Source organism: Stigmatopora nigra, chromosome 16 (assembly GCF_051989575.1).
Source record: "Stigmatopora nigra isolate UIUO_SnigA chromosome 16, RoL_Snig_1.1, whole genome shotgun sequence".
Lineage (NCBI taxonomy): Eukaryota > Metazoa > Chordata > Actinopteri > Syngnathiformes > Syngnathidae > Stigmatopora > Stigmatopora nigra.
This window is the reverse complement of record NC_135523.1, coordinates 8,535,713-8,550,134: the sequence shown is the minus strand read 5'-3', so window position 1 is coordinate 8,550,134 and position 14,422 is coordinate 8,535,713. Positions and strand designations below refer to the sequence as shown.

The window sequence follows — 14,422 nt, the reverse complement described above, 5'->3', positions numbered from 1 at the left end:
TTCTACGGTCGCGCATGTGTCGAAAACTTGTGCGACACGTCACGCAAGTAGGAAGAAGGCATGCTAAGTAGTATAATGGAGTTATCGCGCAGAGATCACATTTAGTGGGAGAGCTAGATGCGAAAGTCTGAATTGGCGGCGTTAGGAATCAGCGGCCATCGTAAAGGGTATCTAGCGCAGATATTTGTGAAATCTCTAGTTGAATAATATATCTCCCAAAATGCAACAGCGCTTCGTTCAATTCACATAGCAGGCGCGGAAAGGAAAATCCACACTATAAGCGGATTTGGCAAGTTTTCGTTATTTAAAAGGGATATCTTAGGTGGGAAGTACATTAAAGAGCAACGGGGCCCCACTATAATCATGTTTAAATAATGGATTTTCTAGAGAAAAACATTATTCTCTATTCCGATTGAACGCCTCTGGCCCACACGCGGTCATTTTTGGGAAGCTAACTAGCATACACTGTGGCGATGCCGTCTGGCTCGCTGCTCATGTGGCAAAAGTACATAATAGTTTGACTTGTAGATGTTTCATGCTTGAGGTACAATGTCTGGATTTAACTTCGGGACGACACTTGGTGCCACCACCACCACTGTTGGTGGGGGATTTTCCTTCGGTGCAGCAACCAGGTAAATAAAAACCTATGCGGCTGAGATAACATTAGCATAGCATCAATAGACAGCGTCTTAAAAACATCACTTGCCTATATTCGAGACGCTGTACTATTTAAACGTCATTCTGTGTCATTTGCTTTTGACCTAAGATTATTTTCTTTTTACCTTGGCTTTAAGTGCACCTGCGGCTAGTACCGGTGGTTTCTCGTTTGGCAACGCATTGGGGGCTACTGCTGCTGCCGCCCCTGCTACGACCACCCCAGCTGCATCTCTTGGACTAGGTGGAAGTCTTTTCGGGCAAAAACCAACCGGAGGGTTCTCATTTAACACTCCAGCCGCTGGTAGGTCACACAAGGCATAGTTGTGGATAAATCCGGGCAACTGTACTCTTTATTGCCAACTTTCAATGCACAATTGAGCAAAAAAACTGTATTTTTTGGTAAATAATTATGTTATTAATGTACGGCCAAAGTGTTTCTGGTCAATCCCAAATCTTAATAAATGCTAAAACTATCATTGTTTGAGCTTTTCAAATAAGATAATTGGTTTATACACCATTATTTTGTTATGTGACTTTAGAATTCATTCATCACTCTCAATGTTTACAAACAAGGGGGCCCAGCTTTGCCGTCCCCACCTACTTGTTTAGAACCAAAAGACAATTGTTGTGCTATTTAGACAATAAATTCAATGATACCTGGTAACAGATTGAGAAGTCAATAAAATGTAATGTATTATTTCCAAATGGCTACAATAACTTTTATCATATTTAAAGTGACAATAAATCTATGGCAAATGTTGTATTTCACCAAGAAACAAAATCAATGCAAATGATTTGCCACACCAACTGACAGTTTGTAAAATCGTTGACGCGAGTCAAAGATAAGCATTTTTTATAAATACAAAAAGTGAAAAGTGACATTTCATTTTGTTAAGGCTAAACTCGTGTATAATATAAACTAATCTAGATGTAATTCTCTACTGGAAATTGTACCAGAAGCAATTACACATTTCTTTTCTGCAGGTGCTGCTGCTCCCACTGCTGGACTAACATTAGGTAGACCTGGTTTTTGATCCTGTTCTTTTCAATGTGATTTTGAATACATTTTCCGAATGTTTAGAGAGACTGTATATGAAATGGAATTCCTGTATGTGTTCAGGGGCCCCAGCTGCGACAACAGCCTCAACTGGCTTCGGTCTAACCTTCAACAAACCCACTGGCTCAGCTGCACCATTCTCCCTCACCGCTGCTACCACCACCCCTGCGTCGGTCCCTGGGGCAGGTTTAACATTTGGTTCTGTCTTGACATCGACCGCACCACAGCAGCCAGCAGCGACAGGGTTTGGGCTCGGGCTCGGAAGCACGACAACCACAGCAGCTGTAGCAACTGTACCATCATTGGGCCATGGTCTTTTTTCCAGTGCGGTCACTACAGGTTAGCATATATGCAATGTCTGTTGCAAAGTATTTATGTTATTCATAATGCCCATTTTAACTGTATATTCCAGGTTTGGGTCAGCCAACTTTGGGAGGAGTAGGGGGGGGATTAACATTAGGTTCTTTATTAAGTACTTCAACGGCAGCCCCAGCTCCCAGTATTGGCCTGGGCGGGATTGACTTCAGTACCTCCTCTGAAAAGAAGAGTGATGCCTTATCTGGAGCCACCGCCCAGTAAGTCATGTTGATACAATGGTACAATCATCATTCCCTTGTTCGACCTTGATTTAAGTACATGACTATATGTACAAATAAGTTGTGCATCTACTCAATTAGATGGCTAAATGTATATATTGTCCCTGTTCACAGTTATATTAATTAACAGGTTATAATTTACACTAAATGTTCTTCTTTAAAGGGACAGTAAAGCTTTAAAGGATGAAAACCTGCCTCCATTTATTTGTCAAGATGTTGACAATTTCCAGTAAGTGTAAATCACAATACAAAAATGTTTGCAAGCCATCCAATCTAGATTATATGCCTTTTTTTAAACCTCAAAATTTGTTTTTTTGTTTTTTTTTCCCCCCAGAAAATTTGTTAAAGAGCAGAAACAGGTTCAGGAAGAGATCAGCAGGATGTCATCTAAGGCGATATTCAAAGTCCAGGATGACATTAAGACCCTCAAGCAGCTAATCTCTGTCAGTGCCAGTGGTCTGCAGCGTCAGGCTTTGGCCATTGACAAGCTAAAACTGGAAACTGCACAGGTAGCTGATAGACAAAAAACATTTTGTCTCAGATGGGCTCATTTAACCTGTGCCAGAAAGGACTGTATTCAAATTGATTTCATTTTAAATTATGGAATTTTCAATGTCAATCCTCACTCTGAACTTCTATTCACATCTTTAGGAACTTAAAAATGCTGACATAGCACTACGTACACAAAAGACGCCCCCTGGACTGCAGCATGAAAACACGGCTCCATCAGAGTATGTAGCCAATCACAAATTTCTTTGAATCTGTTTTATGTGAGGACGATTTTTTAAATGTCCTTATTTGTTTAGTTATTTCCGCTGCCTGATAGAGCAGTTTGAGGTCCAACTGCAGCAATACCGACAGCAGATTGAAGAGCTGGAGAACCACCTGACCACACAGAGTAGTGGCTCTCACATCACACCTCAGGGTCAGGAAAAAGTCACACATTGCATGATTTCTTTTTTTTATTCCATAAGAACCTTTTTATTTAAAACAAAAACATCCTGTTTTCAGACCTCACCATGGCTATGCAGAAGTTGTATCAGACGTTTGTTGCCCAGGCTGCCCAACTCCAATCTGTTCATGAGAATGTAAAGGTCAGCACAAACTGTATAAAATGACATGTTCACCCTGATACTAAAATCTTTATGCAGACATCTGTCAAAATATGATTTGTTTAAATTGTGTTGCGAACTATTAAAATCTACGTTTATTTTTTTTGTAAGTAACTTTTCTACAAGTTTAAATTCATTTTGAAGGTTTTCAGGAGTCAAAAAAATCAAATTTATAGTCTCTTTTGGTGCCAAAATGGACCAAATACAGATTCATCATTGTACAAATTTAACATTTTATGCATATAGTGAAAACTAGAGGGACAAACAGGTTGAGCATGCTTCTTTGTTTGCTGGGAGCAATAGGGAGGGAGCCGATCTCATTGGTTCTCGCAAGATTTCATGTAAATGTAACCAATGACACTGTAAAAAAGAAAAGATTACATTTTTCAATAATTTTTAATTTGCATTCATTCCTTTTCTGAGCACTTTTCCCCACGAGTCAGGTCAGGTACATCCTACTGGTTGCCAATCAATTAATTGCAGACTACTTTTCAATTTGCAAGTTTCTCCAAATTTTCTATTTTGTTTTACAATTAAATCTCAAAGAATTAACTGATGGGACTTCATGATTGTCTTTTTAAATGGGGCTTGACTTCATGTGTTTTGGTGTTGTTTAGCAATTACGTCATGCCCCGGTTTGTTTAATTGTTGTCGATTTCCTCTTGAATTTAGTTTCAAGCCGTCTTCATAAGTCTTGAATTTACAGTACATTTCCTGAAACTAGTGATAGTTCTAATTATTATCATAGGGAGCTTTGTGGTATTAGCATGACTTGTACCATAAATGGGGATATGAGAAACAATGGAATCAGGACTTTTTCTCCAGTTCATTTCTATCTGTGCTGCTCTCAGAAAGAAAATGCCAAGCAGACACTTTCCCTCATGATTATTTTATCAGTATGTTTTCACTCTTGATAAAACAAGTAGTGTAACTTGAAATTGTTCTGCTTTTTTTGTTTCAATGTATTTCGGGGTTTGTATATAATATTAATGCCTGCTGTTCTTTTTTCCCCCCAATGTTGTGTATTTTAGATTTTGAAGCATCAGTACCTCTCTTATCGCCGGGCGTTTTTGGAGGACTCAACTGATGTTTTTGAGTCCAAACGAGCGTCAAACAGGAAATGGCAAAGTACGCTGCGTGTGACCACCGGTCCAGCCCCGTTCTCAAGTGTGCCAAATGCTGCAGCTGTGGCCATGGCAGCGACTCTGACCCAGCAACAGCAGCCGAACCCAGGTCTGACTGCCTACAAATTTTAGAATGTTCTCGGCTAGTTTGGGTGCGAGTCATTCATTGCATTTTATTTAATTTATAAATATGGTGATATTGAAATCAAACTGAATGGAGGAAAAATTATGTTCCTTGTAGAAAGGGGAAGAGGAGTGATGGTTTCTCCTGATAGAAAATATTTATTGTGGCCTACTTTCACATTTGACTAAGCTAGATTCATATATCTAATGCTTCTTCGTGTGGAATACATAAGTAGATATTGATGGCTTTGGTGCCAACTGATGTCACCTAAACAAAGCCAAAAATATTTGAAGGCCACTCAAATATCCAAGAATCTAAAGCTTGAACGGAGAACTCCACGTTATTTTATATTTTAATAAAGCCCACACAATCAGTATTATGAGAATTTATTGAAATGAGTATATATTTGGCTCGTAAAAAAAGTGATTCTAGATGTAAACTCCGTGTGGAAGCTGCTTTACTTCCTAATTAAATAACTGATTTTAATACAGCTTGGAAGTTGGAAAATGAAGAATTTATTTTTAAATAATATTAAAACTGGTGGTTCCCAAGCAAGCCATTTCTGTTCTACAGGGTAATAGGCAGCACTCTTTAGAGGCGAAAAAAACTCGTAGAAATGAGTAAATGTAGTCGTAATCATGCACTGTCAGTTATTCTTTTGAAACCATATCAATATTTTAATCAAAATCCAGAAACTTATAATACAAGGAGTCTTTTACTAAGAGTAAAGGATTCATGTTTATACACTGACCAGTAATTTTCTGCTCGCTGAGCACTTCACAGCACAACTTGACAAGCCAAACCACAGCAAGATTTCTTGCGCAATATGCCAGATAAGTATTAATGTGTATAATTTATAGTGAAGAAACAGCAATCAAGGTGTAGGTTCTAGAGCAATACATCACCTGGGAATGGTTAAAAAAGGGAGCACCAGGCATCATTGGTCAACTACCTGATCAAATATGGGTCTTTTTGTAAAAATCTGCTGCCAAAGCTTACTATTACGACTGAACATTGTACTATGTCATCGAACTGTTACCCCGGCGAGTACTGTTGAACGATTTCAGTGTAAACTTTGCTATGATTTTTCAGTGATTTTACTTTAGTGACACAAAGCTGCTTTCTCTCCTGGTGCCAAGTAAAATGAAATCTTAGTGAGCATTTTCTTTTTAATATTTTATTTTGTTACAAGAGCACTTTGACTACTGAGTATTTCATGACTTAATATCAACACTGTTTTTGCTAATTTGTGTTAGGGCTAGGCTGGAACCTATACAAGCCAACTATGGCAGTATTTAGGGGACACCTTGAATGTGTCAGCCACTCGTAGGGCACAAGAAGTTTAACAACCTTTCACACTCATAGCTAAATATAATTTAGTGTTCAACCAGCCTACCATTCATGTTTTTGGGTTGTGGACTGAACCTTTTGGCCTCAGAAATGTGAGGCGGGCAAGAAAAACTACTCATCTTACCCAACCCACGTTAATTTATTTAGGGGCCGACATAAGACGTTCTCATTTTGGATTTAACAGGATTTGATTAAATAACTAAATGAAACATTTTTCTTCATATTTCCTTTTAATAGAACAATCATTTAAAAAATAGATTAAGATTGTTTATGACAAAACAAGTGAGTTTCCATGTCGCATGGATGCTTTTGATATAACTATTAGATAATTTTTTTCTCTGTGTATATGGAATATATCCCAAATTGGAATATTGATGACATGACATTAATTGGCTTCAGTCCATCTTCCAAGCGTTCACACTTGCATTTTGTTGTCATTCACGTCAGGTATTTCCTCTGTATAGCACTAATATGCAGTTTTTTTTTTAGTATTGGGGGTGTTTTTGAGGGTTAAAAGCACCGAAGGCAAACGAAAGTCAAATGCCTCGCCACTCCACCGAGATGTTTTGAATGGATTTACCGTAATGCTTGGAATGCGCAGGGAGGCTATTTTTAGGCTTAATGTCCGCTGAGTTGATCGAAATAAGTAGGGTGCCCGCAAGAAATAAAACCAGTCATTCAAGCGATCAGGGACATACAAAAATTTGGTGAATTTAGTGCACAGACAAGACGCACCGACCGATGGGGCCCATCGACCATTTTAGAGAAAATTGTACACTTAAGTCCTCCCTAAAGATGTGAAAATACGGTACTTTTATATTTAGGTATATTTGACTGACTACTAGTAACAACATATGCTGCCAACAGAGTCCCAGTCTTTTGTTCTCACTATGTGCCGTTATTGCAGGATCTTGATATGAAAATATTTAAGACGGGTGATGCTACAGTTGCGTGACAGGTTACTACACTCTTCATTTTGCCATTGTTGTGAGACATCTCATAGGCATCTCTTTGCACCAAGTTTTCGGGATTCCACCACAACATTTCTGAAACGAAGAGTTCATATTTGACTCTTTGGTTTAATAATAGTATTCAGTATGTATCGACCTACCAGTATCTGTTTGCATATGCAATGGAACCATGGATTGTTTGGAAATGTTGCAAATTTTTCTCTGGCCCAAAACATCTCCATGTGTGGAAGTCAGATGTACCAAATGACTCAGGTCTCTAAAAAAAAGATAGCTTTTTGAGGGGCTAAATTGTGCAAAAAAAAAGTTGTTTTCCTTTTTCTTTGCACTTGCTTGAAATCGAGATTAGTTTTTTAACATACCAATACGGGCTCGGAATAAGAATTTAAGAGTATGACCTTCCAATTCGTCCTACAGTGAGTGCTTTAAAAATACTTAAGTCACCTAAATGTTAAAAAAATCCTCACAGAAAATCAATAGAGTACAAGAGCATCAGCAACCATTCAGTCAAAAATATACGAAACGCTCACCAAAAATTTTATTAATTTACGGGCTTTAAGGAGCCACACAATCTATAGCAGGTCCAAATAACTCAACTGCAGAAGACAAGCTACAGTTGTGGTCAAATACTTGTGAAGAACATAATGTCATGTCTCCTGAGTTTCCAGCTATTTCTACTGCGCTGATTTTTCTCTGATAGTGATTGGAACAGATACTTCTTTGTCACAAAAAACACTCATGTAGTTTGGTTCTTTTATGACTTTATGGTTGAACAGAATAAGTGATCAAATCTGCTGGGTCAAAAATATACATACAGCAACACAAATTAGCAATTTGGGGGACTTAGAACGTTGTCAGTGAAATGAGCTTCATAGCATGGCCTCTTAACTTGAATTATTATGAGTGACTACAACTGATGACTTCTCTGAGGCCATTTAAATAGGTCTTATTGGATGCAAACGCTACAATGGGAAAGTCAATGGAGCTCAGCATGGATTTGAAAAAGCGAATCCTTGACTTGAACAAGTCAGGAAAGTCACTTGGAGCCATTTCAAAGCAGCTGCAGGTCTCAAGAGCAACAGTACAAACAATTGTTTATAAGTATAAAGTGCATAGCACTGTATTGTCACTGCCTCGGCCACGATCAGGAAGAAATCGCAAGCTATCACCTGCTGCTGAGAGAAAATTGGTCAGTAGGGTGAAGATTCAATCGAGAATCACCAAAAAGCAGATCTGCCAAGAATTAGAAGCAGCTGGAACACAGGTGTCATAGTACACATGTCTAGCGTGTTTTGCATCTCCATGGACTGAAAGGCTGCCAGGCAAGAAGGAAACCTTTGCTCCAAAAGCGGCACCTTAAGGCTCAAGTGAAGTTTGCTGCTGATCACAAGTACAAAGATAAAACCTTCTGGAGGAAAGTTCTATGGTCAGACGAAACATAAACCGAGCTGTTAGGCCACAATGCTCAGCAATATGTTTGGAGGAGAAAAGGTGAGGCCTTTAACCCCATGTACACCATGCAAGCACAGTGTGCTGTGGGGCTGTTTTGCTGACAATGGAACTGGTGCTTACAGAGAGTAAATGGGTTAATGAAGAGGGAGGATTACCTTCAAATTCTTCAAAATAACCTAGTCATCAGCCCGAAGATTGGTCCGTGGGTGCAGCTGGGTGTTCCAACAGGACAACGACCCCAAACACATAAAAGTGGTAATGGAATGGCTAAGTCAGGCTAGAATTATGGTTTTCGAATAGCCTTCCCAAAGTCCTGACTTAAACCCCATTGAGAACTTGTGGCCAATGCTGAAGAAACAAGTCCATGTCAGAAAGCCATAAAATTTGGATAGCTACCATAAGCATCTACTTGAAATGAAAATGGCCATGGGACATGTTACCAAATATTAGCGCTGCTGTATGTATAATTTTTTTGACCCAGGAGATTTGATTACTTTTTTCTGTACACCCAAAATGAAGTCATAAAAGAACCAAACTACATGAATGTTTTTTTGTGACAAGGAAGCATCTGTTCCCATCACTCAGAAAAAAACATAGTTGTAGAAATAACTGGAAACTCCAGAGAGCCATGACATTATGTTCTGTAAACTTTGACCACAACTGTACGTACTTCAAAAAGACAAATGAACACAATGCCATTTCTTGGATCACATGTTAAAAATGTTAACATGCTTATTTCACTCAAGTAAACTACCTCATAAATTCCTGGAAACTATTTTAGGCTTAATTTTGTGCATGTAATACATTTGTTGCTCAAGGTTAAATTGGGCCATACTAATAATAAAACTGGGAACTAATTGGTAACAAAAAGTCCACTATTATTTAGACCTAGGCCTTTAAAAATAAATATAATTAGATTGTTAAGTACGGATTCATAAAATATCCCCACCAAATTTCACTGATTTGTCGATAAATTACGGAATTGCCTCTTTAGTTCGCGTTGTCACCAAGAAAACCAAAGCGAGTGATATCTTGGGCCCTCCATGCACGCAGTCTGATAACTACCCAAATGAAATTAACATTCTTTTGGAAAAATATCCAAAACTTGCAGCTGTCGAGACACTTTCCTTCACATGGTTTTTGATGTCTGCCCTATAATGCATAGCTTTGGATTGAGGTTGTTATCCGCTGTTTTGACTGGCCAGTTCACACCATACTTTGACTATTGTTGTTTAAATGTCAAATGGAATTAGTTGTATGGAAGCTTTTTGATCTAGTTTTCCCTTTGAGGCATCTTTACATGGAATGTGTTGTAAGCTATAAATTTACATCGCCCTCAAAATATTGCTTCTGTTCCACATAGGAGGCATTTTGTTTGGGTTAGTAGCTGCTGTTTGTGCCTGAACTGTGTGAAGAAAAGGAGCCGAGGGCATAGTGACCCAGAATAAAGCTTCCAAGCTCAGTAGGTGTCATTTGTGAGGATGTCGTATTCCCTGAGCAGGACTTGTAGGCCGGAAAATGTTAGTGAGTGTTTTTTTGGGGGGTTGATAATAATAGCATTGATCGGTGATTAATCATCAAATGGAAATCGATTAATTGTGATCTGTTGCAGATTGATGAGAGCACCTATACGAAATAGATTTGGTGCATTTTCATTATTAGTATGGCTTGTTCAATATTCTCATCTAAGGGCTCAAAGTTTAGGCATGGAATTTATTTTAAAAATCAAATAGTTGGCAGCCAGAGGAGTCAGGACAAAGTTGTACTTTGGTAATCTTTTTGAACATGTCTTCCTTTTGTAGTAGGCTTGACAGTTACCTTGATTTTATGTAGTAACACTGGTACTTCTCAACAAGAGTGCAGTACAACTGTGTTTTGGCTTTTCAAGATTGGTGAAAACGTCTTTTATTTTAGCTGTCCTTTTTACTACCTATCTTACATGGTTTCTTGGGGGGTCTATGAGGCAAATGAAAGAACTGTAGAGATAATTTAACCCAGTCAAATGTGCTTGAAATACACACGATAGCTGTAAAAACACTGTCGAAGAGCAATCGATTTAATTGTTTAAATTACTGGTTAGAAAACATGCAATTATTTCAACTCTAACGTATCACTAAATAGTGAGTGTGTGGTTTAGAAGTTTACAGTAACTGGCAGCCCTTAAATGCCAATCTTTGTCTTATCACTTCAGTGCTTTGACTTGTATTTAATCATATTTAACCAATGCCTGTTGATACAGTGTATTTAATATATAATATGGTGTGCCTTTTAAAAAAATATTCAATAACAGTGTGATGATGTTTTGGTTTGGTTTTTTTTTTTAACAGGAGCTAGTTCATTCACTCTGAAATCTTGAATCTTTTGAAACTTTTCAAATGCAGTAGCAGATAGGAATAATTTTACAATTATGTTCTAAACTTGTTTGTGTCTGTAAATTGATTTGCTTATCAATTTGACAATAAAACGATTTTTAAACAAAGAAACCGTTGTCCTGGTTTATTTTCAACTGAGACTAATTCATTAGATTTTGATACCATAGACGCAGGCAAAAAAGACAAATTTTGGAGTGAAAGAACTAGCCACATTTTTTTTAAAATCATTTTTGAGCAATTGCAAATTAATGTGTAACTTTTAAAGTCAAACACTCCCAAAGTCTTAAAATTGATCTTGAATTATCTGTAGGAATATTTTTCTGCCACAAATCTTAAATTGACGTCACACAATACCTCAAATATTTGATCTTTTCTGTTGCTTATTGTGTTTTCTGATTCCACCACAACGGAGTGTTAATGTATTAACAATAGAACTAAAATTCAAGCGTACTGTGACATTAGTACCTTCTCTCGCGAATTTATGATACAAATATTAATTAATTACAGTGCATAAATTACCATAGACTGACTAACAGTTTTGCTATTACGATTATGGTTTGAGTTTTTCAATAATTCACTAAAGACATCTTGGAATGATAAAAATAGAGGGGTAAAACAAGTTTTTAATTACTTATGGTACTTTGTGCATAATTCAAATTGGAAAATGTTCAGGTTTATGAGTATTTTTATGATGATTTTTTGAGTAAAAGGAGGTGGTCTATCAAAACCACGCTTTAAATGGAGTAAAGAATCTCTCCGTGTGCCATAGGGACCCAGGCATCCTTGGGTGGAGGGTTTGGCAACCCCTTTGCCACAGCAGTGGGTGCTAATTTGGGCTCGACCACTTTGGGAGGTATTGCCTTTGCTTTTGTTTTTTTTTTCTGAAAGTTTGGTAGTCTGGGGTTGAAATGAGTGTTGACTCTTAAGCTTGGCTTGTCACATTCGTCTGTATGCAGTTTGTGCGTTCACATCACTGGAAACCTCCATCTTTGCTTGTGTTCGTATGCACGTTTTACAGCTGTGGACTTTCCGCAATTTCAAAAGCATGCCCCAGCCAAAAATAAACTAACCAAGTGGCCAGTTTGAATGCAGTCTAAACATTTTTTTTCTTTTCCTCTTTTTGAACTTTGCCATGCTATGTGCTGTCAGTACAGTCCATGTTAGCTTGTGCAGGCTCACCAAGTTTAATGAAGCTGTGCGCCAGGGTCTGACTGACTCTCGTCTCACTCTCCCACAGGTTTTGGTGCAGGGCCAGGATTTGGTGGGGTGGGGACTGGGGGTTCCTCTTTTGCCTTCACCTCCACCACTAAGCCCACAGGAGGCAGTCTGAGTGCAGGTACATGTTGATTGTAACACCCTAAGTATGATTTGCATGGATGAAGGAATAGATCTATGTGTGTGTTATTGATGCCCCCACCCCATCAAAATAGTTGTAATGCTTAAACCTTTTTGCAAATGGTTTGAACTTCAAATTGAAAATATATACTAGTACCTCTACTCACGAAATTAATTGGTTCCAGAATATTTTTGTCAGTAGAGCAGTACTTTATATGTAAACTCTAATTTGTCCCATGGTCCTGTTGGATTGGATAAGATAACTTTATTCATCCCGTATTCGAGAAATTGTGTTGTCTCAGTAGCAAGAGGGTGAGAATTCCTCACACAACTACTCCGTCAGAACTCTGTGATGATGAACGGTGGTCAAAAGTACATAAGAGAAAACCTTGGATAGTGATTGTTGTGAGACAGCCAATGAGAGACCAGTAGAGTGCAGCTAGGTTCTAACGTGAGAATCAATGCATTCACAACAATTTTCAAATTTCATACCTGGAGGCATTTGTAAGTAGAGGTTTGACTGTACCTGAATTTATTTAAAAGAACCACATTTTACTTTCCTCATTTTGTGACTGACACTTTAATATAGTGCCTCCCTCAACCATGCATGATGTATTCAGTCTGATTGTATCAAACCCATTCATAAATATTTGATACTGGCAGATTATGGTGAATCTTAACACTATGTAAAACATGGAACCTGATTTGTTTTATTAGCTGTTTCACCTGGCAGCCTGGCATGAGTTGCAGAGTGCAGCTAGCTCTAGACCTATGATACTTTTTAAGTTAAATGTGCTTCTTATTCTGCAATAGCAAATTAACTATCAAATGTTTATATAATATAGTTAATTTTGCGTCGTGTTTAGCGCGTCGGCCTCACAGTGGGAGACTTGGGTTCAAATCCAGGTCGGTCCACCTGTGTGGAGTTTGCATGTGCGTGGGTACTCCAGTTTCCTCATAGCAAAAACATGCATGGTAGGCTGATTAGACACTCTAAATTACCCCTTGGTATGGGTGTGAGTGTGAATGGTTGTCCATCTGCTTGTGCCCTGCCATTGGCTGGCCACCAATTCACGGTGTCCCATGCCTTTGGCCCGAAGTCAGCTGGGATATGCTCCAACACCCCCGTGACCCTAGTGAGGATAAAGTGGTTCAGAAAATGAGATGAGATGTGTAAATTTCCACTGTAGAATTTACAATTAAGGACTATATTGCTAACATACACCGGTTCAAATGTTTTTTTTTTTTTGTAAACTTTCCATTCTTTGTCTAGGATTTGGTGCTACCAACAACTCAGGCTTTAACTTCAGTAACCCTGGCATCAACCCCTCAGCAGGACTCACCTTTGGCGTGTCCAACCCACCTGCGACCGGTTTTGGCACCACTGCACCTTTGCTGCAGCTAAAGAAGCCCCCTGCCGGTAACAAACGGGGCAAAAGATAAAAGACCCAAAGAAGTTTGTATGTTCTGCAGTTTTTTTTAAAATCTAATTTCCCAAAAGAATACTAATACCGGACACATTTTAGGGGTGCTTAAGCACTGGAAATGTGCTAGTTTTCCTATCCATTATTTCCCACTGCCTTCCATTCCATCCTAGTTTAACTAAGATCTGTAGTCTAATAGGTCTGTTTGTTACCCAAAGTGCCAAACACTGGGAATCCCCATTTAGGGAAAATGATCATTACTCGAATAAATAAACATCGTATAGATACCATCTTTGAGGTAGGACCAAATTCATTTTAGACATTCACTTTAGGTTAATGATACACATTAACTTGCATTGCTTTTGGGAAGGTCAGCTGTAGCTTATAAAGTTTGAGCAATTATCGTCAAAGTTTGGTGACATTGCCCCGATCGCCGTCCAGAAAATTTAATTAGGGGTAATAGAATTTTTTTTTAAAGGCCTCAATTGTTGAATGCTTGGGAATTCAGCTAGGCATAGTACTTTTATTTTTGTAAGAGGTACAGTGATGGGTGAAAATCATTGTTAGTCATTGACTCTTGAGAAGTTGTTTTTGTTTCAATTTATCATCGGTCAAACTGCAGTGCATCTCAAGGTAATGAAAACTTAGAGATGCATTGTTTAGTGTTTTCATGCAAATGTTTCTGTGCTTTTTCAGTTCCATGTGCACAGTTAAATATTTTCTTTGTATTGTTCTTTTTGTCTATTCATCAATGGTTTAATGTTGTACTTTTATTTTTCAATCACTATCTGTACACGTATTTTGAAAAAGCTGTTTGATAATAAAGTTTCATAAATGATGTTTTGATTGTT

At 38.2% G+C, this 14,422-nt stretch overlaps 1 protein-coding gene across 3 annotated transcripts; it reads left to right on the top strand.

Annotated features, from left to right (window-relative positions):
• The first annotated feature begins 84 nt into the window (after positions 1-84).
• On the top strand, positions 85-14,409 carry nup58 (nucleoporin 58). Of its 3 annotated transcripts, XM_077735663.1 has the most exons (14): positions 85-632; positions 795-958; positions 1,642-1,674; positions 1,778-2,053; positions 2,127-2,289; positions 2,474-2,539; positions 2,645-2,819; positions 2,962-3,041; positions 3,117-3,235; positions 3,322-3,404; positions 4,454-4,655; positions 11,582-11,665; positions 12,050-12,148; positions 13,421-14,409. In XM_077735663.1, exons 1-14 carry the CDS (start codon positions 550-552, stop codon positions 13,588-13,590), a joined length of 1,797 nt encoding a protein of 598 aa, XP_077591789.1. In that variant the 5' UTR covers positions 85-549; the 3' UTR covers positions 13,591-14,409. The 3 variants fall into 3 exon arrangements, with proteins under 3 accessions (XP_077591789.1, XP_077591791.1, XP_077591790.1); XM_077735664.1 differs by lacking the exon at positions 11,582-11,665 and having other exon boundaries at positions 88-632; XM_077735665.1 differs by lacking the exons at positions 11,582-11,665; positions 12,050-12,148 and having other exon boundaries at positions 87-632.
• The last annotated feature ends 13 nt before the right edge of the window (positions 14,410-14,422 follow it).

What these genes read in the sequence shown, in the direction of transcription:
- nup58 (XM_077735663.1), top strand. Translation starts at nt 550, where the DNA reads ATGTCTGGATTTAACTTCGGGACGACACTTGGTGCCACCACCACCACT. An exon ending in TCCTTCGGTGCAGCAACCAG is followed by an intron (nt 633 to 794) that starts GTAAATAAAAAC and finishes CTTGGCTTTAAG; the next exon opens with TGCACCTGCGGCTAGTACCG. An exon ending in CTCTCACATCACACCTCAGG is followed by an intron (nt 3,236 to 3,321) that starts GTCAGGAAAAAG and finishes TCCTGTTTTCAG; the next exon opens with ACCTCACCATGGCTATGCAG.